Source organism: Salvelinus namaycush, chromosome 23, assembly GCF_016432855.1.
Source record: "Salvelinus namaycush isolate Seneca chromosome 23, SaNama_1.0, whole genome shotgun sequence".
Lineage (NCBI taxonomy): Eukaryota > Metazoa > Chordata > Actinopteri > Salmoniformes > Salmonidae > Salvelinus > Salvelinus namaycush.
Window position 1 is genome coordinate 19,724,538 of NC_052329.1, and position 24,945 is coordinate 19,749,482.

Genomic DNA, 24,945 nt, shown 5'->3' on the forward strand with positions numbered 1-24,945 from the left:
AGGAGGGTATTGCACTGTAAAAAGAATTTGGTGGAAAAGAAAACCAAGAACACATTTATGTCCACATTTGCATAAAGTATTACAAGTGTGAGTTTTGTGAATTTGTCCTAGAAATGTAATATTTGGTGCCCTCTTTTGAAGACATACCTTGCAAATCAAAATCGGCAGAGCTCTGAGTCCTTACCGTATGTGCTCTCCCTTGGAACACAGCATACTTTTGGTCGGTTGGCATTACAGTGATCAATGTTCTCCCTCTAAATTCACACACAGGTCATCATGTCTGTCCAGACCCATTCTCCTGAAGAGGGAGGGGAGCTGCCATGAAGCCTCTGTAGACTGGGGGAATTTCAATGGCATTGTTCTCACTGGGACTGTGGGAATGAGTCATGATGTATGTTTGCCGCCATTTGTTCGAGGCAGGGAGCAAAGTTCCCATTCGTCTGTGGTAATGTTTAACAGGCTGGTTTTGGGTGATATGGTTGCTACAGTACACAACCGTCACACAAGAGGAAATAGCAGAAGCATCGTCAATAGTGTTCCTCCACTAACAGCCTGTGGTGCAGTACCTGTCAGAAATCCACAAAGTCACACTGCGGTAAGTGAGATAGATACTGTAAAAAATCTGTATTTTGTTCAACAATAAATTCACCCAGTCAACATATTTCTGTGGGATATAGCAGCTCTGTGGTATCTAGCATATACAATAGGAGGACAAACATAGCATATTACCATAAAGATATAATATAAGGAATGATTTATAGGATATCTACGATTATTACAAGATATAGGGTTGAGAAGTTGCATCGAGATTACACAATACAAATGTTATAGTGCATATCGGTGTGTATCTCTTCAGTATATTTTTGGGGACTTACTGTACTTATTTTACTGAGATTGTATCTTCTCAAACTATACCGTAAGGATTAGAGAACAATTAGAGAACAAACTTTAGGGATGTGTTTTTCTTATTTGAGATAAGTCAAATTCACTTTCATGAGAAGAATGTACTCTGAAGCGGAAAAACAGCTTGAATCACCTTGATTTATTTTTGGTACATTTAATCAGAGGTAGTAGATGTTTATATTTGAATGACAAATTCATTTCACAAAATAAATTGTGTTTTTCTTGCCAATTTAGAAAAGAAAGCAATCAAGATTACTGCCTTTGACTGCCAAAATGGTGTGCATGATTGTATCTGTAACACACTGCCACATCCATTCTGTAAAGAATGAAGGTTTACCATCAACACATGTTCATTAATGTCGTTTTTATCTCACTCTCTTGTCTCTGTGTCATTTCAGCTTGGAACAATGGTTTGACTGTTCTCTGGAAAGTATGGGCAACCTCATCCCCTTGATACTGCTGGCCTGTGTGGCTCAGGGTGAGACTGTCATACCAACAAGGGCTACACTTGGGTTAGATTCTTATATCAGAAGCCAGTAATTTGCCTGTGTATCCCCCCCCACCACAATGTGCTTGATCATTGAACCCCTTGATATTAAACCCACAGGCACACTAATTAACTTCCTAATGATATATGTGCTCTGCATAATTAATTTCCTCAAAATGGTGGTGTTTCTTGTTAGTTGGAGGATATAGTGGTCAGGGACAAGAGTGTCACTGAATCCCATCTCAAATTAGAGCATGAAAATGTTCATTACTTCATTCATTCTCCCATAAAAGTATGAGCTATATAAGCTGCCCTAGATATTTCTCAGACCTAATTTCCCAAATGGATACATCATTTATGACTCCACACAGGCCATATCAGCTAACACAGTTAGCACTGCACAAACAACTTATACGTCACCCAGATTACTTGGAAATGAGCGTATTATTTAATATTCCAAAGTTGCACCAGACATATTAATATTTTCCCCTTTACACCTCCCTTTATCAATGGAATTAAGTTGTGATGCACCACTGAAATTGAATTGGGGGATGACTTTTCTAAAGAAGGAGAGTAATGTAAATGCCTCACAGCAGAGCTTTTCTCCTCACAGACTATAGTCTATCTATTCTTAATCAGGTATACGGTCTTGTTGGTTATTAAATCTAACATGGCACTTCAGCTGTTAATGTGTTTGTTTACCTATCCCAGCGCAGTGCTACTTATAGAGCACCCATCCATTGCCTGCTGCTGCTATGGGCCCTAATTTACACTGTCCTTTTTGTCTGTACTAATCCTGGTTGCCCGAGCCAAATCCTGCTTGCCATCTGGACAGTTCGGCACAGATTTAGAGTCGCTCTCCTCATTTGGACCCACTGGTTTAACATGTTTGTCTGGAGCCGACAAGCATGTGACTAATGTTTTACGTCTGTCTGCATTCAAAAGATGTATATGCAAATTTGGGGTAAGAAAGATAGAGATAAGCTTGAGTAGGTCACATTTCAAAAGTCTTCTTGAGTCAGTTTTACGCAATGCATTTTTCGAGGATGAAACTTAGTCAGATTGTGCTTGTTTCTAACAACCTCACAATCAACCAGGACAGTCACACCTCATATACCATATCAGAGAGTGATTCAGTGGGATTCAAACACTGAAATGTGTCATTGGTTTCCATTACAACTCAATCATGATTTTATCACAACACCCCAATGTCACCCACATTCCCCGACCACCACGCTTCTGACGCCCATGTCTCTGTCTGTCCCTGTTAGTGTTGAATTCCCAGATGCAGCTGAATCCCAGAACCATCACTTTGCTGCGAGGTGACACGGCCCGGCTGATCTGCAGCACGGCTGAGCCCTGGCAGGTGATGGTGTGGATCCTCAACGGTGGCTCTGTGTTGACCATCTCAGCCCAGTACGGTATTCTCTCAAACAACCCCAATGTGAACGCCATTAACTGCTCCACCAATCAGCTCTCCAGCTGGGAATTTACACTGAATAGAGTCCAGCGCAGCTACCAGGGACAGGTGACCTGTGACCTTCAAAACATCCAGAGGCAAACTGCCGATCTGTTTGTTCAAGGTTTGTGTGCTTTTCTCATTCGGCTGTCCTTGAGGTGGCTGCCTACTGGCTTGCTGACAGTATTCAGTATGGCAGAGAAACAAAGGAGCCACAGTTACTGTACTGCAAAGGTTTTCAAGAGAGGATTTCAAAAGGCAGCTGTGAAGTGAGATTTTAGTTTCTTATGGATTCTCTCTCTCTCCTTGTCTCTCACACATGTACGCACACTCACGTGTACACGTGCATACACACACAAAGAAAACAAAAGAGTGGCAACGCCACTCAGGGGCATCTCAGTGCAAGAGGCGTCACTACAGTACCTGGTTCGAATCCAGCCTGAATCACATCCGGCCGTGATTGGGAGTCCCAAAGGGCGGCACACAATTGGCCCAGCGTTGTCTGCGTTTGGCCTGGGTAGGCCATCATTGTAAATAAGAATTTGTTCTTAACTGACTTGCCTTGTTAAATAAAGGTTAAATTTAAAAAATGAAAGAAGACATGAAGGAAGAATTTAACCTTGACTAGGAGAAGAAAAGCAGAATAAACAAAAAGTTGAACCTTATCCTTGATGATGCCACCCACACACTCCTAGAGACAAAAACTCAATGTATGCCTAAGTCATATTGGCTTGTTGTTTTAATTGAAAGCTTTTGTTTGAACTTGTTTGGGGTTTCATGCGTGATGCAGATTTTCTCTAGTTTTTCTCACAGCTGCTGATTTGGTTGTTGGGCATCGATCCAGGTGTATATCAATGGAGGGAATTCATTTGGGGCCTGTCTCAGAGGAAGACTGCTGCATTAGCTGCTTTGATGGGCTGTATGACATTGTTGGAGTGTGTGGGATGGAAATCGATTGGGCCAGTTATAAATACAGGGTGGAGGGCACTCTCCTGAGCGCCAGTTATAACAGGCGTCACTGCTGTACCTGGTTCGAATCCAGGCTGCATCACATCCGGCTGTGATTGGGAGTCCCATAGGGTGGTGCACAATTGGCCCACCGTTGTCCGGGTTTGGCTGGGGTAGGCCGTCATTGTAAATAAGAATTTGTTCTTAAGTGACATGCCTAGTTAAATAAAGGTTAAATAATTTAAAAAATTATAATTATATACCAGCCAGGATTTAGTCTGTCATCCCTCACCTGATACGCCCTCCTTCTATCCTTGTATTCCTCTATTGCTGTCACGTTCCTGACCTGTTTTCTGTTGTTTTGTATGTGTTTAGTTGGTCAGGACGTGAGCTGGGTGGGAATTCTATGTTGTGTGTCTAGTTTGTCTGTTTCTATGTCCAGCCTAATATGGTTCTCAATCAGAGGCAGATGGTAATCGTTGTCCCTGATTGAGAATCATATATAGGAGGCTTGTTTTGTGTTGGGATTTTGTGGGTGTTTGTTTCCTGTCTCTGTGATTGTCTGCACCAGATAGGTCTGTGTCGGTTTTTGCACATTTGTTATTTTGTATTGTTGTTTGTAGTGTTTTACTTGTTCTTTATTAAACATGTTTAACACTAGCCGCGCTGCACTTTGGTCCTCTCCTTCACCCCTGGAAGAAAACCGTTACAGAAACACCCACCAAACCCGGACCAAGCAGCGTGGCAACGGGCAGCAGCAACAGCAGCAGCGGTACAAGGAGGAATGGACATGGGAGGAGATTCTGGACGGAGAAGGACCCTGGGCAGAGCCAGAGGAGTGTCGCCGTCCCAAAGCGGAGCTGGAGGCATCAAAAGCGGAGAGGCGGCATTATGAGGCGCTTGCAAGGCAGAGTGGCTGGAAACCCGAGAGGCTCACCCAAAAAATTCTTGGGGGGGGGCTAAAGGGGAGTGTGGCGAAGCCGGGTTGGATACCTGAGCCAACTCCCCGGGCTTACCGTGGAGTGAGAGGGCGTCGTACTGGTCAGACACCGTGTTATGCGGTAAAGCGCACGGTGTCCCCAGTACGCGTGCTTAGCCCAGTGCGGGCTATTCCACCTTGCCGCACTGGGAGGGCTAGGTTGGGCATCGAGCCGGATGTCATGAAGCCGGCCCAACGTATCTGGCCTCCAGTACGTCTCCTCGGGCCGGCGTACATGGCACCAGCCTTACAGGTGGTGTCCCCGGTTCGCCTGCATAGCCCAGTGCGGGTTATTCCACCTCGCCGCACTGGCAGGGCTACGGGGACCATTCAACCTGGTAGGGTTGGAGAGGCTCGGTGCTCAAGAGCGCGTGTCCTCCTTCACGGTCCGGTATATCCGGCGCCACCTTCCCGCCCCAGACCAGTACCACCAGTGCCTACACCACGCACCAGGCTTCCAGTGCATCTCCAGAGCCCTGTTCCTCCTCCCCGCACTCGCCCTGAGGTGCGTGCCCTCAGCCCGGTACCTCCAGTTCCGGCACCACGCACCAGGCCTACTGTGCGCCTCAGCAGGTCAGAGTCGGCCGTCTGCTCAACGCCGCCTGCACTGCCTGCCTGCCCAGCGCCGTCTGAGCCATCCGTCTGCCCAGCGCCGTCTGAGCTGCCTGCCTGCCCAGCGCCGTCTGAGCAATCCGTCTGCCCAGCGCCGTCTGAGCCATCCGTCTGCCCAGCGCCGTCTGAGCCATCCGTCTGCCCAGCGCCGTCTGAGCCATCCGTCTGCCCAGCGCCATCTGAGCCATCTGTCTGCCCAGCGCCATCTGAGTCATCCGTCTGCCACGAGCCATTAGAGCCGCCCGTCTGTCCCGAGCCATTAGAGCCGTCCGTCAGTCAGGAGCCGCTAGAGCCGTCCGTCAGTCAGGAGCTGCCAGAGACGCCAGCCAGTCAGGAGCTGCCAGAGACGCCAGCCATTCAGGAGCTGCCAGAGACGCCAGCCAGTCAGGAGCTGCCAGAGACGCCAGCCAGTCAGGAGCTGCCAGAGACGCCAGCCAGTCAGGAGCTGCCAGAGACGCCAGCCAGTCAGGAGCTGCCAGAGACGCCAGCCAGTCAGGAGCTGCCAGAGACGCCAGCCAGTCAGGAGCTGCCAGAGACGCCAGCCAGTCAGGAGCTGCCAGAGCTGCCCTACAGTCATGAGCTGCCCTACAGTCATGAGCTGCCCTACAGTCATGAGCTGCCCTCCAGTCATGAGCTGCCCTCCAGTCATGAGCTGCCCTCCAGTCATGAGCTGCCCTCCAGTCATGAGCTGCCACTCAGTCCGGAGCTGCCACTCAGTCCGGAGCTGCCACTCAGTCCGGAGCTGCCACTCAGTCCGGAGCTGCCATTAGTCCGGAGTTGCCCCTCTGTCCTGAGCTACCTCTCTGTCCTGAGCTACCTCTCTGTCCTGAGCTACCTCCTAAATTATGTGGGGGCCTTGGGGAGGATTCTTAGGCCAAGGTCGTGGGCGAGGGTCGCCACTCAAAGGACGCTAAGGAGGGGGACAAAGACAGTGGAGGAGTGGTGTCCTCGTCCTGCGCCGGAGCCGCCACCGCGGACAGATGCCCACCCAGACCCTCCCCTTGAGTTTTAGGGGTGCGCCCGGAGTTCGCACCTTGAGGGGGGGGTTCTGTCACGTTCCTGACCTGTTTTCTGTTTTGTATGTGTTTAGTTGGTCAGGACGTGAGCTGGGTGGGAATTCTATGTTGTGTGTCTAGTTTGTCTGTTTCTATGTCCAGCCTAATATGGTTCTCAATCAGAGGCAGATGGTAATCGTTGTCCCTGATTGAGAATCATATATAGGAGGCTTGTTTTGTGTTGGGATTTTGTGGGTGTTTGTTTCCTGTCTCTGTGATTGTCTGCACCAGATAGGTCTGTGTCGGTTTTTGCACATTTGTTATTTTGTATTGTTGTTTGTAGTGTTTTACTTGTTCTTTATTAAACATGTTTAACACTAGCCGCGCTGCACTTTGGTCCTCTCCTTCACCCCTGGAAGAAAACCGTTACAGAAACACCCACCAAACCCGGACCAAGCAGCGTGGCAACGGGCAGCAGCAACAGCAGCAGCGGTACAAGGAGGAATGGACATGGGAGGAGATTCTGGACGGAGAAGGACCCTGGGCAGAGCCAGAGGAGTGTCGCCGTCCCAAAGCGGAGCTGGAGGCATCAAAAGCGGAGAGGCGGCATTATGAGGCGCTTGCAAGGCAGAGTGGCTGGAAACCCGAGAGGCTCACCCAAAAATTTCTTGGGGGGGGGGCTAAAGGGGAGTGTGGCGAAGCCGGGTTGGATACCTGAGCCAACTCCCCGGGCTTACCGTGGAGTGAGAGGGCGTCGTACTGGTCAGACACCGTGTTATGCGGTAAAGCGCACGGTGTCCCCAGTACGCGTGCTTAGCCCAGTGCGGGCTATTCCACCTTGCCGCACTGGGAGGGCTAGGTTGGGCATCGAGCCGGATGTCATGAAGCCGGCCCAACGTATCTGGCCTCCAGTACGTCTCCTCGGGCCGGCGTACATGGCACCAGCCTTACAGGTGGTGTCCCCGGTTCGCCTGCATAGCCCAGTGCGGGTTATTCCACCTCGCCGCACTGGCAGGGCTACGGGGACCATTCAACCTGGTAGGGTTGGAGAGGCTCGGTGCTCAAGAGCGCGTGTCCTCCTTCACGGTCCGGTATATCCGGCGCCACCTTCCCGCCCCAGACCAGTACCACCAGTGCCTACACCACGCACCAGGCTTCCAGTGCATCTCCAGAGCCCTGTTCCTCCTCCCCGCACTCGCCCGGAGTTGCCCCTCTGTCCTGAGCTACCTCTCTGTCCTGAGCTACCTCTCTGTCCTGAGCTACCTCCTAAATTATGTGGGGGCCTTGGGGAGGATTCTTAGGCCAAGGTCGTGGGCGAGGGTCGCCACTCAAAGGACGCTAAGGAGGGGGACAAAGACAGTGGAGGAGTGGTGTCCTCGTCCTGCGCCGGAGCCGCCACCGCGGACAGATGCCCACCCAGACCCTCCCCTTGAGTTTTAGGGGTGCGCCCGGAGTTCGCACCTTGAGGGGGGGGTTCTGTCACGTTCCTGACCTGTTTTCTGTTTTGTATGTGTTTAGTTGGTCAGGACGTGAGCTGGGTGGGAATTCTATGTTGTGTGTCTAGTTTGTCTGTTTCTATGTCCAGCCTAATATGGTTCTCAATCAGAGGCAGATGGTAATCGTTGTCCCTGATTGAGAATCATATATAGGAGGCTTGTTTTGTGTTGGGATTTTGTGGGTGTTTGTTTCCTGTCTCTGTGATTGTCTGCACCAGATAGGTCTGTGTCGGTTTTTGCACATTTGTTATTTTGTATTGTTGTTTGTAGTGTTTTACTTGTTCTTTATTAAACATGTTTAACACTAGCCGCGCTGCACTTTGGTCCTCTCCTTCACCCCTGGAAGAAAACCGTTACAATTGCTCTATCCTTCTTTTGCTGTTTCCCTCTATCCCTATTTTCCTTTCCCCCCTCTATCTCTCTTTCCATATGTTTCTCCATCACTCTTTCTCAACTTGTTAATGCCGATTAAGGCAGCCCCAAGCACCTCTCTGATTCAGAGGGGTTGGGTTAAATGCGGAAGACACATTTCGATTGAAAGCATTCAGTTGTACAACTGACCAGGTATCCCCTTTCCCTTTTCCCCTCTCTCCCTGTTTCCTCTCTCCCTGTTTCCCTCATTTCCTCTTTCCCTCTTTCCCTTTTCCCCTCTCTCCCTGTTTCCCTCTATCTCTCATTTCCTCTTTCCCTCTTTCCCTTTTCACCTCCATCTCTCTTTTCCTGTATCCCTCTATCCTTCTTTTCCTGCTTCCTCTATCTCTCTCTCTCTTTTTCCCCTCTTCCTTTATCCCTGTATCCATTATTTTCTTCCATTAGGAGGATTTAAACCACTGTTATCTTCTAAGTTATAAGGGTGGTGTTTCACATAATGGATTTCCTAGACAGGCATGGTTTCCAAAGTATCACTGTCTGTGCTTTGAACTATTGGTTATCTTGTTCAGATATATTATGTTGATATATTTGGAGCAAGTTCATGAATGACTGAAAATACTCTTCTTGAACTTTTATTTGGATCTTGAGGACATTACTGTTTTCCTTTTCGTTATTCAATTTCTTATCGTTGATGCAGTGCTTTGCGCCACTGTAACCACAGTGCATTTCTCTGATTTCAAGTATGCAGATAGACTGTTCCACAAGGGCGAAGGTGTGGAGAGATTGAGTAACACAAATATTGAATAGTGTTCAAAAGTCAGGGCAGGATAAGAATCAGAGCCCCTCAGATTTAGCTGAAATTGTTATTTCTCCAAGCCAAAAGTATTCCAGTGAATCATCTCTGAGTTTTCTGGGGATGCCCTGCATGGAAAAGAATTACCACAGAGAATACTCAGCCAAAAATGAAGAATGATTATAACCCATACACTGGGCCAGGATTCACCAGAACTGATAAGCTGGTATGGACAGTAGCAATGCTAGGAGGTGTTGCTGATATCTCCTCTACATTTTTCACAAGTCCTATAATCTTATTATAAACTCCAATCACATTGGAAAGTTGGACCAAAGACAATTGGGTTGGTAACAAGAAAAGCTGTGAAATGTATAATTCATTTTGCGATAAAAACATAAATATTGTATTAATGATGTTTACGTTTTAGCATAAAAATGAATGAGATTGTTATGATGATGATATGTAAAAAAAAAAGAGGAAAAAAAAGATGATGACATTACACAATACAAGATATTCAGATATTCCCCTTTCCTCTCTCATTATTCAGCTAATTTTGCCCTGCTGCAAACTGAGAGCTCAGCTAAAAGCCTGAACAAAGTCAACCATGCAAAAAGTAGGGAACAAAGCAATGACCCATTGCCTTCAATATATTACAGGATTCCTTCTTTATTGCCAATGCTACACATTATAACTGACATACACTGAGTATACCAAACATTAGGAACACTTTCCTAATATTGAGTTGGACACTCCCTTTTGCCATCAGAACAGCTTCAATTCATTGGGGCATGGACTCTACAAGGTATCGAAAGCATTCCACAGGGATGTTGGCCCATGTTGACTCCAATGCTTCCCACAGTTATGTCAAGTTGGCTGGATGTCCTTTGGGTGGTGGACCATTCTTGATACACATAGGAAACTGTTGAGCGTGAAAAAACCCAACAGTGTTGCAGTTCTTGACACAAACCGGTGTGCCTGGCACCTACTACTATGCCCCGTTCAAAGGCACTTAAATATTTTGTCTTGCCCATTCACCTTCTAAATGGCACACATAAACAATCCATGTCTCCTCCCCTTCATCTACACTGATTTTAAGTGGATTTAACAAGTGACATCAAGAGGGATTATAGCTTTCACCTGGATTCACCTGGTCAGTCTGTCATAGAAGGAGCAGGTGTTCTTAATGTTTTATATACTCAGTGTATGTAACCACTACCCATTAACAATAGTGCATGGTGGATCAAGCCCTCCAGTGTGGATGCAGAGGATCTCAGAGCCTTTTAATTAATTGTGCATCTAGGCGTTTTCCAGTTACCAGTCAGCAATTCTGCTGGTGATTTGTGGCCTGTTGGTCCAAATATACCATCGGAGGAGAGCCACAAATCTACACTGGAGACTGGCCCTTTGCTCTCCTCAGCCCTCCGTTCTAATTGTCCAATATGAATGTGATGTAAACACGCTCGCTCACACAGAACGTATACACACATACTGCTTGCAGACACACAAACAAACACAGACATACATGAACGTACACACACACACGTGTACACACACACACACACACACACACACACACACACACACACACACACACACACACACACACACACACACACACACACACACACACACACACACACACACACACACACACACATTTTCTCTTGAACAAATCAATATGTCTGTATGTGGTTGATATAATATGAACAGAATGTGCTGTAAGGGCTAGAGTCGAGGATGACGCCACTGGTGTAAATCAGAGACGAGTGAGTATGCCTTTGGTGATTGGCTGTTCATCAGAATAAATTCACACACAGACACACATACAAACACATGCATAACCACTAGTGCTGTTGGAACATACAATACTGCTAATCCGAGCAGAAAGTGCCCATACTTCTTCCAGATTAAATGCTGTCCCTCAGAGTTGCAATTTCCCTGCCGAGGGCCCTATTGAAAAAACACAGCATCTTCTCAGGGAACAGTCACCAAGCCTGTCTAAGATGGCTAGGCTTACTGTGATTAACAAACCTTATGAAACCTTATTTCAGAGATCACTTAGATTGGAATGATGGGGGAGGAGCCTCATGTTGTGAGAGACTGACTATCTTTCCTCAAATGTATCAATCTTCCATCCATAATTAGTTGCAGTAGTTTATTAGTCCATGGAAGTGAGATGCTGCTTTCTTCTTCTGATCGCCATGACTTTATTGCACCGCTGAGATTCCTTTTACAGCCTTTCCAATAGGGAAGGCGGTGTAATCAAAGTTACACATCAATTTACAGTATATGACACCAAATCAAATATGAAAGCGCAGCCTATGACGAACGGGGGAGCCGTCATTGTGCACAGAACATTGAGAGCTTTGATCCTGAATCAACATAGACATGTAATTCGGTTAGACAAAGCGACAAAGCGTCAGTAATTATCTGTCTATCTATAGCAATTCTCTGCTGCGCCGTCTGCCTTTCACTCTGCCAGACAATAGACTTCACAGACGATATCGTCCAGTCTAAGTGGCTTATTTGGTTGCCAGTGTATGAGAGGGGAAAAGAGGCATTCTTCCATCAGCCAATTGAGACCTCGAGGCACACGATCAATCATTTAGGAAGAGTAAGAAGCCTCTATAAGTGAGCAGGTCAATTGCGATCAGAGAATCCCTATCAGTCTCAGGATACACTTGTCATGTATACAGTATACACGCAGACGGAGTACTGCACACAGCGCCTTCCTGTAATCCATAAACATGTGACCAAACCTGCTAAATACCACACCCTCTTGCAAAATAGCACAATGGACTAGAATGACCTGGTAAACTGTAAAAAATACATACAGTATCCCAAAACATTTACAATTTTCTTTCCAGAGAGGGGTAATGTGGCCATCACAGGGGGGAACGTGACTGTGCTGAAGGGGGAAGAGGTCCTGTTCCAGTGCCTGGCTGTAGGCTGGTACCCAGAGCCTAGTCTGACTTGGCTTGTGAATGGCAGAGAGGTGGACCAGGGTCAGTACAACATCAGCACTGAAGGGCCTGTTGATGTGGATGGGCTCTACAACCTGACCAGTAACCTCAGCGTCCAGGCAGCAGAGAGCTCTCATGTGGAGTGCCTAGCCTCTGTCTCTGCCCTACCCACGCCCCAGGCCAGCAGTGTACGTCTGACTGTGGGTGAGAAACATAAACACTCTCTCTCTCTACTCTGAGCTGGGGTTTGTCTATGTCCACAAATTCATCAGTGAAAGCAGACGGTGGGGAGTTGTTATTGGTGATGAGAGAAATTACAAGAAAGGCATTGCAGGATAGACACAAGGCTTTTATCACCATTGAAGTGGAGCAAAGTGTTCCCAATCTCTCTGAAGTCATCCTACATAAATAGAGTATTGGGAGCTGCAGGATTTGCTGCGTTCACTGAGTTTCCCCTCTGTGGTTTGGGTAGTCTTGAAATACATTCAATAGCGTAAACAAAAGACGGCACTCTCCCTGCCACAATCACAGCAAACCCTGATAATAGTCTATTGATTAAAACTTTAATTGAAGAATGCAATTTTTCAGCTTCTTTGGGACTAAACCTCATAAATTACCTTGTTTTTTTAGTTGCAGAGGTGGGTGTGGAGAATGTATGCGACGACTGCGCTGTTCTAATCGCAGTAACAGCCTCCGTGTCCGCCGTGCTCCTGCTCCTGCTGCTAAGCATCTGCATTGTCCTCTGTTACGTACGGAGAAGAGCAAGTAAGCACCTTTCTTTTCTTTTTATACGGCTCAGTGAAAAATGTCCACCCCCCCACCCGCACAGGAACAAAGATTAAAGTATAATGAAGGAGTTAGGCTGTCACACGTTGTGATTCTGCAGTGTGCCCCACGCCTGCATCGGCAAGGTCATGGATTTTTGAACGCATACAGAACTTCACCTGTCAGCAGAATGCTCCAGTTCTAAAGTGCTGGCTTTGGCCTAACCCCCCACCTGTCCATAAAACACAGGAGCACTACCATGGAGAGATAGTTGTCCAGGAGAGACACACTGGACACAGCACCTCCTGGTGGTCACTCTATGGAAATGCAGTTATTCTGTCACTAAGTTTCACAGGTAGACAGACTCATGAATATGAGTGAGAATCACATTAGGCAGGAGTTAGCCAATCATATTTGGTTTATTTTTCATTTGCTTGGTTGAATAATCTGAGAGTTATGTCAATCATCAAACAGACTTATGATCTGGTGTTACATACACCAAGACTGATTCATTATGACTCTAATAGGGGCCACAATCCACAAACATGTCTCTGAAGTGACCCCAAAAAATCGTCAACTTCCTACCCTTGGGATTAATGTCTTTCTGGGTTACCAGCAACCAGTGACTAGAAGGTTTTGTGAGTCTTTGGCGGCTTTAGGAGTAGTGATGGTTGGTGAGGAGTTTCTGGAGAGCCATCTCAGAGGTGATCGTTGTTGTGGGTAACGAGGCGGCCGTCTGGCTGTTTGTGTGCGATAACAAAACTTGCCCCTGAGTCATACATTAGACTGCTCTAATCCCTGTAACTGATTTCAGACCAGTGAAAATCAGGGCCGTTATTTGGCAGTTGTAGGATTATCTTAATAAGGCAGGTGTGCCCTCTTAAGTACATTTGCAGTATTCACCCAATAGTCTGGTATCTTTTCACTGTCCTTGATTTGGTCCAGTTCCTTTCCCGCCGCTTTCCTTATTGTAAATCCCAGGCAGCAAAGCATCAAATCAACATAATCAGTATTTTTCCCATTTAAGAAAATGGCATGGCTCCAAGTCAGTCTTGCTCCCTGAACTAATCCAACACACTGAAGAGTAATGTATTCATTGCAATTATTCAGACAGAATGTGGATGAAATATATTCACCTTAATAACTTTGAACAGTGTGGGTTTAAAACAATAAAGGCCGAGGCAATTTCTCCTCCTGTAAAAGACACTGGTTTATCCTTTTCCTGGGGCGGCACCATCTGTACCGCCATTGTTATAGAATTGTTTTGGCTCTGGCCAGGACCTTGGGCTAAGAAAGGTAATGATGCTGTGTGATAATATGCATTAACAATCAGCTCAGGCTTTCACTCTAACATTTCTAAAGTAACCGCAGGCTACAGTGAGTGTGTGCTGGCCCAAAACGAGTGAAAGCTGCATTTACAGCTGTCCTACACTCTTAGAATAAAAAGATGCTATCTAGAACTTTAAAGGGTTCTTCGGCTGTCCCTATAGAAGAACCATTTGAAGAACCCTTTTTGGTTGCAGGTAGAACCCTTTCTTAATGGAACCCAAAAGGGTTCTACCTGAAAGCAAAATGGGTTATTACCTGGAACCAAAAAGTTTTCTCATACTGGTACAGCTGAAGAACCCTTTTGGAACCTTTTTTTCTAAGAATGTATTTTGGAGCTTCAGACACTGAGCAAACTAAATTATGTTATGGTCTATGCAACCACAAGCAAGGTCAGGATTACTGTATTGGTCTAGATTGAGCATTGAGACAGTGAAAATCCTGTATGATAGCCATAATGTAAGATCACATAAGATCATGACATGTATTTTTCTGTATTTGGTTGTCTTTCAGAATCAAGCCTACCGGAGGCAATAAGGTGAGAGTTTGATGCTCTTTGTGCCATTATTTCTAACTTCTCAACCTGCTTGTTAATGTGGGATTATACAGTGTTTGAAATGGTACAGATCTTTGTTTTTATTGGCGAGAGCTGACGAGTGAAGATCCAGGATCAAATGTGGCTACTTTCGAGGATGTGACTAACCATCCATAAAACGATTTATGGAAAACATTTGTGAGAGGGAACTAATACAGTCTCATCCTATTGATACAAAATTCCATTAGTCGTTTACACAAGTTACTGCTGGGACTCAGCATAAATCAGTAAATAAATCTACCCAAAGGCATGCATTTATATGGCTCTGAGTCTACCTTGTGTCTGAGAAGAGACTGGGATTTTATAGTTAATTAAATAAAGAATTGAGAATAATTTGGAACATTAGATGGTTATTAGATTATAACATCCACATTAAGACTGGAACTCTAGTTTACTCAAAAATATCCACATGGCAGTCAATGCAGTCAATGAAACAGAAAACAATAAAATACATACACAATAACATGAATAATTATAATGGCTTTCTTTTTTCATAGGTATCAGCAGATTACAATGGGAAAATAAACACTAAAGCCTGTACACTGCAGTCACAAGAGAAGACAATTTATAGTACCAACATAAAGCTCACAAAACTGTTGCTTCTTTCAAGGTTACACAGTTTTCCTGCTGTAGGAGACTGAGATCTGTAGGAATAGGTCATATGTTCCATTGGGCTTTTCCTCTTGGTTTCCACAGGATAGACGAATCAAAGAGCGGGAGAAGCTCCGTTGCTGAGGCGACCGGGGGGGAGGTCAACCTGGGATACACCACAGAGGGCCACTCAGGTGAGAGTCAGGGTGACAAATACCCCTGTTCCTCATTAGGACACATTATCTTCAACATCTAATGAGATTAGTGAGGTAGGTAGGCATAGAAAATCAGAATGGATAGGCTATTCTATTTTATCTGTGATTTTTAGAATTTGTTAAAAGTATTATAGGCTACTAACAGCATTAGAGGCTATAATTGACTATGATGTAATAATAACACCATGTTCTATGTTGGAGCCGCTGTACTATACCTCTTCCCCTGAGCATAGTGTGGTACAGTGAAATGGTCAGAGGGGATGTCAGGTCAGGTAAAAGCCTGTTTCTCACTCGACAGACGCTGGCCGCAGTGACCTCATCGTCACTGGGGAAACCCACAGCCAGATGAACTCCATCAGCACTTACAAGGTAAGGAGAGGGAGAGAGGGCAACTTACTGCAGCTGAATAATGCAGAGTCAGTCTCCATACTGCAGCCGGAGTCCCTGACACCTCCCAGGCTCTCACATTGATGGGGACTGCAGGGACTGCCCAGATCGTCCTCCCCTGGCCGGAGGACAGTTAACTTTCAATGACTGCATGGCATCCTATTTGCTATAGAGTGCACTAGTTTTGACCAGGGCCCATGATTCACTCATAATACACCCACTGTACTGTATATGATAACAGGCTAACTAACTGATTGTTCAAAATGTAGATTAAAGTTAGTCAATAATATATTGGATATTAGTTAATCAATGTTGATGAGCCAATGGAGCTTCTTAGATGGTTTTATAAAGATTGTTAAGAAATAACATCAGTAACTGATTGGAATATTGATCAAAGGAATGTTCAGAGTTGTTGCATGATCAGTAATGGTGATGGGAGAACGATATGGCAACCACACTCTTCTTGCCTTGTCCTTCAAGTAGCTTTGCACAAGGTCAAAATTTCAACGGTCACAAAATATTCACATTTTCTATATTCCAGATCCCAGATGTTGTCTCTTCCAGTAACTTCTCGCTAACCACCAGTCAGAGTAATGCCCCAACAGACCACTGTGGAGATGGCTCCAAGACTGTCAGAAGAATGACTACGGTGTGATCGTCGTATGGGGTCCAAACAAGATATGCTGGATTTTTACTGTTACATTAGTGTAACATTGCCAATTATGCTACACAACATGCTTTTCATTAAATGTATCACACTTTATTGTACATACTGTAGGTATATTCACTTGATGTAAACTTTTTTTTACATTTTTGTATTGTCACTGCATATTGAGGATACCTAATCCCATGGAATTAACTCTCAACACTTCGTATGTGGGTTTTTGTGTTCACACAGTTTTTGGGATCACACAGACCAAGGCATCAGATGACTGACTCTCTCAAACATTTTTGTTCTCACTCACATATTCTTCCCAGGTTTTAGGAGGAGTTAACAACTATCCACCGGCTATAGTAATATGGATTAAGAAACACAATAGCCTGGACCCCACTGAGTCATGGGTTCATCATTGATATCTGTTGTGTAAGCCTATGTTAATCCTCCTGTCAACAGTTACATGGCCAACTCACCATCATCACAATGCTCAGCTAGGTTTCACATTTTCATAGGTGACAGGGTTCGGAAAAGATAAAGCATGGAACAATTTTCGGTGATATAGTGGCATGGTTTCAAGACCTCCTTGTAAGTAGACGTTATCCCGGGAGATACATGGGTCTGTATTGACCAATCATCACAATGGTCAATGATGAGGCCTGGGAAGTGAGTGACAGCAGGTGTTCTAGTGGCATTTTCCTCCAGTTGAGGTGTTTTAGGATAGGGATACCTTCCTGTGTTCATTGATGAATGATGCCAACATTAATAATGTATGCTATCCCTTCCTGTGAAAATGGATACAAGTGACTTTCAACAAAAAGGAAGACAAAAATGGCTTTTTATTACGTGAGATATGTAAACTTTCTCTTCAAAAGCTGCCTATGATATAAAAAAATAAAGCATGTCCTATATTATATGAGAGGAAAGTTATGTTACGCAATACGACCATGCTGGATGGAACTCAAGGGATTCAATAATGTATGTATTCAATACACACTACTGGCATTAATAGGAAGACCATTCACTGTCTCTATCTACCCCTGAATAGAGTTAAGCAACCAAGGAGCAACCAAACCCCAGTTAACTTGCAGAGCCACAGTGTTCGGTCAGTCATTGTCCCTCACAAAGGCGGAACCAGGGTGTCATAAAATGTTTAATCTGAAAGAGCCATTTTCACCAACAATAGCTAGCCCGAGAACCTTGTTCCCCCCTCTTCCCTTTTCTTCATATAATCATTTTGACAGCTAAACCGTAATCCAATATGTGTCAGCACCTCTCCCCTCGCCTCCTTATATCTCTAACTCAATGAATTCCCTTTTCAGGAGAGGAAACGGCTACAACAGCCATGGAAAAGCTTGGAGTGGTATGCTGCTGCTGCTCCTGTGAGAGAGAGGCTCAGAAATGCATTGGAATGTGGATATTCTTACAGAAGGGATGATATCACATTTGCATTTTATAATGGTAAAGGAGAATAGTCGTGAGTGGCAGAGGTATATGAACCTGTCATAGCAATTCTATAGTCAGACTGGCGTTACTGTCACTTACAGAGCCGGCTTGCATAAAAATAATGACATGCCTATGACTTCTATCTCAGAGGTCGAGGCACTTGATTTGTTACATCTTTTAACAGCATGGGAGTGGAAAGTGGCAAGGAATGCAATCAGTGGCTTATGCTTTGTGAATAGAAAACACACAGACATCTCATTGTATTTATGCATTCTTATAGACCCATGTAGCACATTGATTTGACTTGTCAGTGTCTGTGACCTTGGTGGAAAAGAAGGGGCCTGAAACACCACAGAGCAAAATGTTTGGGCCCTGACCTTAATACCTCTTTATATGCAGATGATGTGGTTTTCTAGTCTAATTTGTCTATCTGTAAATTGTACAGTAATTGTATCTGTGCAGCCTGCAGCTGGAAGATTCCACTTGGTGTCAGAGAGTGAGTGACAACTTTTAATAGAAAGTAAATGAAAGACATAACATCCTTATTGGGTGGCGTTTTGTTCACTGCAATTCTATTTCACCAGATGGGTGATAGTACAGATCTTCTCCTTCTTAAAAATCCCATAATGCCTGTGCCTGAGAGGAAAGTGGCCTAGCCCTAACGTGTTTGTCCCAGCCTTCTGTTTTTCCACACCAAACGCCTGCCGTGCCGTCAAAGCGGCGGCTATTAAATAAATTAAACATCCTCCAGTGGGTTCACAAAGAGGGGCATGATATGAGAGGCCTATTACATGACTCTGTTCTGTGTTTTGTTTTCCAGACTAATGTTACCCTCCCTGGAGCTCACTTGAGCTCCAAGGTTTTCAGTTACCCTTCATCAACGGTGTATTCATATCGCTAGGATACCCCAAGGTGTGCCTTTCCAGCATCAACATCTTGGCAGCATCTCTGTCTCTCCCTCACTCATTCTCCATCGCTTCTCCTCCTTTCTTTCTTAGCTCTCCACCTGCTCAGGTTCTTGTGTGAGGCTGCAGTCACGTTGCACAGTCTCTCTCAGGTGCCGCCCTGTCTCTCAGCCTTTGGGGGCAGCTCTTACGTAATAAACACTCCTCTCTTCAAGGGGCTTTTCTAACGTATGAATAAATAAATGGAGCCTTTGCTAAGGGTTCTCTGGTTCTCTATTGCAGGCTTGTTTAAACAGTGTGCATACAGTAAGTATATTCTTAATCTTGAACTGCTTGTGCCGGAGAGAAACAAGGCTTGCACAAATATAGGAACACAGATTATTCTATTGAGTAAACACAAGGTAAGGTGGCACCAGATTCATCTCTCCTCATTGACCCATGAATGAAGATACATGAGTGCAACTCTGTCACTCCAATATTAACATAATAATACGGCAGTAATAGGATGTGAAGCCTGAGAGCTCTTCACCATTTCTATAAATATTTATTCATGCATATTAGACCCCAGTGACATAAAATACTTTGCCTCTTCAGGAGGGGTCTTGATTTGATGTAATTGACTTGAATTAAATTGTCCCTCTTGGTATTGGTCAGGGCAAATAAAACAATTGTGCTTGGTTTGTGCCTCTCAGGGCCAATACTGATGAATAACCTAGCATGGCCTCCCTCTCGTTATTGAAAGCCAATGCTCTCAAGTGCATCTTTCACTGGCCTGGGCATGAGTGAAAGGCTTCCAAAACCAGCCCTTTGCTACTGTATTATGTGTCTGGGTTATTAAAGGCAACTGGAGCAAAACATCCTTGACGTGACCCTGTTAACATAATTAAGGCTCTCTTAATTAGCTGATTAATGCAATTTAGAAATAGATGCCACAGCCCTTTACCAGCGTGCAAGAGAGTGAGAGCTGCATGCGGCTGTCATTTCTCTGTGAGAGATCTCTGAGAGAGGCAGACTGGTATATGTTTATTCGCTTTGCTCCAGACCCCAGTGGCTGATTGAAGATGCAATCCGGGATCTTAAGCACTTAGGAATTCGTACCATATCATACGAATTAAAAAAATAATCATGGACCTATTTTGGCTTGTGAGCGAGCGAGCACTACTTTCAAAACTACTTGCTGAAATTATACAAAAGCTCTGGAGCATTACTTTAACTGGTTGTGGCTGAATTTGGAGCAGGGTCAAGGCATGGCCACCTTCTGATTCCTAGCTAAGCAGAACACTTCCACTTTTAAGCCTCTGAGGCATCTCCAACCCTGCCCTGCCTTCCCTCTCCCTCCATTATGTGTCTCTGACTCACTGTACTTTCAGTTAGATTCAATTTCATATCCTACCACTAACATTAGCCGTAGCCAAACACACATTTTTAGTTGCGCAAGGGTTATCACCAGAATAAAAACAAGCCCTCTAGTGGGATACATCTTGGAAGAGCATGGAATGAACATCAAGGTCACCTTTTAGCCATTCTAGGAAGAATAGTATTATACAGTATACATACATTACAGTGTTCTCTATACTCTAATGGTGCATTGCTAATCATAGCAATAGCATTGCATGACAACTCTTACATCTTAGCTTTGTTTTTCTCCTTTCCCTGTGTCAACAGACTGTAATCACATTAATGACTGAATGGTAGCTGGCAAGAAAGCGCTGTTCGACTTATGTGGTACAAGTTAAGCCTTGGGGACGATTCATGTCATCATGTGCACTCAAATAATTATTTGCCGTCAAATATTTTCTGGTCCATTTCTTCAAGGATGAAAGCTTCTTTTTTTTGTTGCAGCATGTGTTTATATTACCGCTGGCGATTCTCAGAGAAGCATAAGTGAACTGGACAGAAGTCTTTTGTTTCTTGAGACAGGCCCTAATATCTTGGTTTGGGGAATTGTTTTGTAGTGTGTTGCTAAGGGCAACCTGCTGTTTCAAACAAGGGTGTAGAAACGATTATATCACCAGCCAACTAAGGATGGATATAATTTTTATATCAGTGTAGACTGCATCTGATTCACATTATTCTGTCATTTTTGATGACTTCAATTGCACCCATTTTGGGCAAATAAGAACATATTTTATCTAACAGATGTTATCTTCTGATGTCCAGTCTATTGTATTTTTTACCCTGTACCTATTCCCTGTACCTATTCGAATATTACCACGGTTAGATTGGGTGCATGGGCACTTCAATGAAATCTCACTTCATCACTCAACCCATCCTTACATTGAGTGCACCCACTGTTGCGCCAATGAACTCTCTGCAGGTTCTGCGGACCCTTTTCCATATGTTCCGACCTGCGCACCTGTCACTGCTGGGCTCAGATGGCAGGGACTTTGGCAGAAAGGGAGCAGCAGTTCACGTCCCCTGACAGCTCTCGTCCTGATAAACTACACCCAGCAGTCACAGGGCAGCAGGCAAAAGACTAATGCAACACTAGAGCCCCTAATAGAAAGCCTCTTTATAAAAAATCTGCATTGACTCATCGTTGCTCACTCTCACATCACAGAAGTAGCTTAGTAAAACAACTCCCAAACGGAGACCTACAGCATTAGGTAGGATGTTAGACCTCATATGTGTGGATTAGTTTGCTAACTCCGGTATTAGCCCATGGACAACAAATTAGAGACATACCATGACCAATACTGGCACATACCGATACCTGGATTGGAATTATCTAGTACTATCCCAGAGTTTAAATTCCAATGCACTTTTTTGTTAAGGTGAGTTGAAAAGCTCTTCCTAAAGCCATCTCTGAGCTGTTTTTGTATTATTTTGAGATGATCAGCAGATATAACTTGTGTCTTGTACTCTACAGTACTGCATGAAGGCATTCAGCACTTTGGCTTCTTCTTTTTTGGGACCAGGATTCAATTATTTCTAATCTCCAGAGAGACCTAGAAGATGAAGGATGCCTTACAGTAGGCTATGAGAGAGTTCACCTCTGGCTCGGCGAGGAAAGTCACCCACACACACCATCTCCCTGGAGTGTTGGAGCCAACCTCTGTGTGCTTCAAAAGAGGGGGAAAATCAAAGGTGTGCTCACTGGTATGAAAGAAAGAACAGACCTTGTTTTTTTTTTCAGAGAGCTGTGATATTGGAGGGGCCTTTTGTAAAAGTGGTGGTGACATGGTTTCTCTGTGACCATCTGATGAGATATTTCCCATGGATTTAGACCTGTACCTGTATCCACAAAGCCTCTCAGAGCAGGAGTGCTGATCCAGGATCAGTTTAGCCTTTTAGATTAAAATGAATAAGATTATATGGACAAACTCCTACTCTGAGATGCTTTGTGGATACGGGCCCTGGACACATAGTATATGCACTGTCAGCAGGGTGCAGTAAAGCTGTCAGGATAGAGATGCATACATACCAGTACAGTATGTAGGGTAACAATCGCATTGACAGTTTTCAAGTTTTTTTGATGAATTTACTTTATGTTCTCTTCCTGAACTTCGAGTGCTGTGTCAGGTATTTTAAAAGGTGCACACTGGTTTGGAAACTGTTAATGTTTCTGAAAGAGGCTTTCCAGGTTTATCACAACATGCTAGCAGAGCTTAGCAATGGGCAGTATTTTATCAAGAGACACAGCTGTCCTTTTTGATGATCCTCTCTGCTCACAACTTGAGTAGCACATGCCCAAAGTTCAAGTTTGTCAAAACCCAAAGCACACCAACACTTAATTTTTCCGGTCCGCTAAGATGAAGCTGCTCTTGACTAACCACTTGTATTTGTTTTGGTTCAGCAGCCTAACCTCTGGACGAGAGGTGTCATTAAACAATCTTTAAATCCCTCATCTGAATGATCATCATTGCAAATCATAATGTGAAATAAGCCTTGTACTCTGCATGGGTTTAACAATGACAGAAAGCACAAAGCCTAGGTACTGTGTGAATCTCTCTGCCAGGCACTTTCCCTCATCAAGACCGGCTAGACCGTGATGGCCAGCTGTTTGATTCAACAACGTACAAAAATGGAAAATACACAATATATGTTTATAATAGATTTTATTAATAATAGATTTTCTCTACACTGCCTATTCATCAATATGCCATGGCTCTCCGAAGTCTACGGAACTACACATCCCAGTGTGTATTTACTGCTAGTGTACCGGCTCTCATTGGTAGAATGACCGGACCAAGGTGCAGCGTGGCAGGCGTACATTTTAAACAATACAACGAACGTAAAGCTTCGTAGTGCAAAACATGCAACAAACAAAGACAAGATCCCACAAAACCCAAACGGAAACTAACAACTTATATCTGATTCCCAATCAGAGACAACGATAGACAGCTGCCTCTGATTGGGAATCAAACACACCAACATAGAAACAGAAAACCTAGAATGCCCACCCTAATCACACCCTGACCTAACCAAATATAGAAATAAAAGGCTCTCTAAGGTCAGGGCGTGACAGCTAGTGAATCCTCGAGACTATCAGTAAGCTATTGAGCAGTTCCTTCTGCTTAACTCAAACACACCAATCAATGACAGTGTAGTGACAAATATATTCATGACTGGTGACAGGAAGGATTATTGCCATAGCACCCTTATTTGTTGTCACAACTTGTCAGTCTCCTACTATTTCATTTTTAAACCACTTTTGACAAGCAACATCCTGCAGCCCTTATTTGACAAACATTCTGAAAAAATTCCATAAGAACAGTATTTGCCTGAAGTGGAAATATAATTGTTCGATTTAATATCTTTCAGTAGTAAACAATATTAGTTTTTATGTACAGTCGCTTACTGTAGAAATTGTCTCCCTCACTGTACGTTGAACATGCATTTACATTACGGATCTAGCTTCCCTTCAGGGAGAACCAAACCAGCTCCTCTTATCCATTTACATTACGGATCTAGCTTCCCTTCAGGGAGAACCAAACCAGCTCCTCTTATCCATTTACATTACGGATCTAGCTTCCCTTCAGGGAGAACCAAACCAGCTCCTCTTATCCATTTACATTACGGATCTAGCTTCCCTTCAGGGAGAACCAAACCAACTCCTCTTATCCATTTACATTACGGATCTAGCTTCCCTTCAGGGAGAACCAAACCAGCTCCTCTTATCCATTTACATTACGGATCTAGCTTCCCTTCAGGGAGAACCAAACCAGCTCCTCTTATCCATTTACATTACGGATCTAGCTTCCCTTCAGGGAGAACCAAACCAGCTCCTCTTATCCATTTACATTACGGATCTAGCTTCCCTTCAGGGAGAACCAAACCAGCTACTCTTATCCATTTACATTACGGATCTAGCTTCCCTTCAGGGAGAACCAAACCAACTCCTCTTATCCATTTACATTACGGATCTAGCTTCCCTTCAGGGAGAACCAAACCAGCTCCTCTTATCCATTTACATTACGGATCTAGCTTCCCTTCAGGGAGAACCAAACCAACTCCTCTTATCCATTTACATTACGGATCTAGCTTCCCTTCAGGGAGAACCAAACCAGCTCCTCTTATCCATTTACATTACGGATCTAGCTTCCCTTCAGGGAGAACCAAACCAACTCCTCTTATCCATTTACATTACGGATCTAGCTTCCCTTCAGGGAGAACCAAACCAGCTCCTCTTATCCATTTACATTACGGATCTAGTTTCCCTTCAGGGAGAACCAAACCAGCTACTCTTATCCATTTACATTACGGATCTAGCTTCCCTTCAGGGAGAACCAAACCAGCTACTCTTATCCATTTACATTACGGATCTAGCTTCCCTTCAGGGAGAACCAAACCAACTCCTCTTATCCATTTACATTACGGATCTAGCTTCCCTTCAGGGAGAACCAAACCAACTCCTCTTATCCATTTACATTACGGATCTAGCTTCCCTTCAGGGAGAACCAAACCAACTCCTCTTATCCATTTACATTACGGATCTAGCTTCCCTTCAGGGAGAACCAAACCAACTCCTCTTATCCATTTACATTACGGATCTAGCTTCCCTTCAGGGAGAACCAAACCAACTCCTCTTATCCATTTACATTACGGATCTA

General features: G+C 44.5%; 1 protein-coding gene across 1 annotated transcript; it reads left to right on the forward strand.

Annotated features, from left to right (window-relative positions):
• Positions 1-471: 471 nt before the first annotated feature.
• Positions 472-17,455, forward strand: LOC120018153 (immunoglobulin superfamily member 5-like). Its single transcript, XM_038961187.1, has 9 exons — positions 472-595; positions 1,302-1,381; positions 2,662-2,973; positions 11,912-12,211; positions 12,638-12,772; positions 14,612-14,636; positions 15,390-15,478; positions 15,798-15,868; positions 16,428-17,455. Exons 2-9 carry the CDS (start codon positions 1,336-1,338, stop codon positions 16,539-16,541), a joined length of 1,092 nt encoding a protein of 363 aa, XP_038817115.1. The 5' UTR covers positions 472-595; positions 1,302-1,335; the 3' UTR covers positions 16,542-17,455.
• The last annotated feature ends 7,490 nt before the right edge of the window (positions 17,456-24,945 follow it).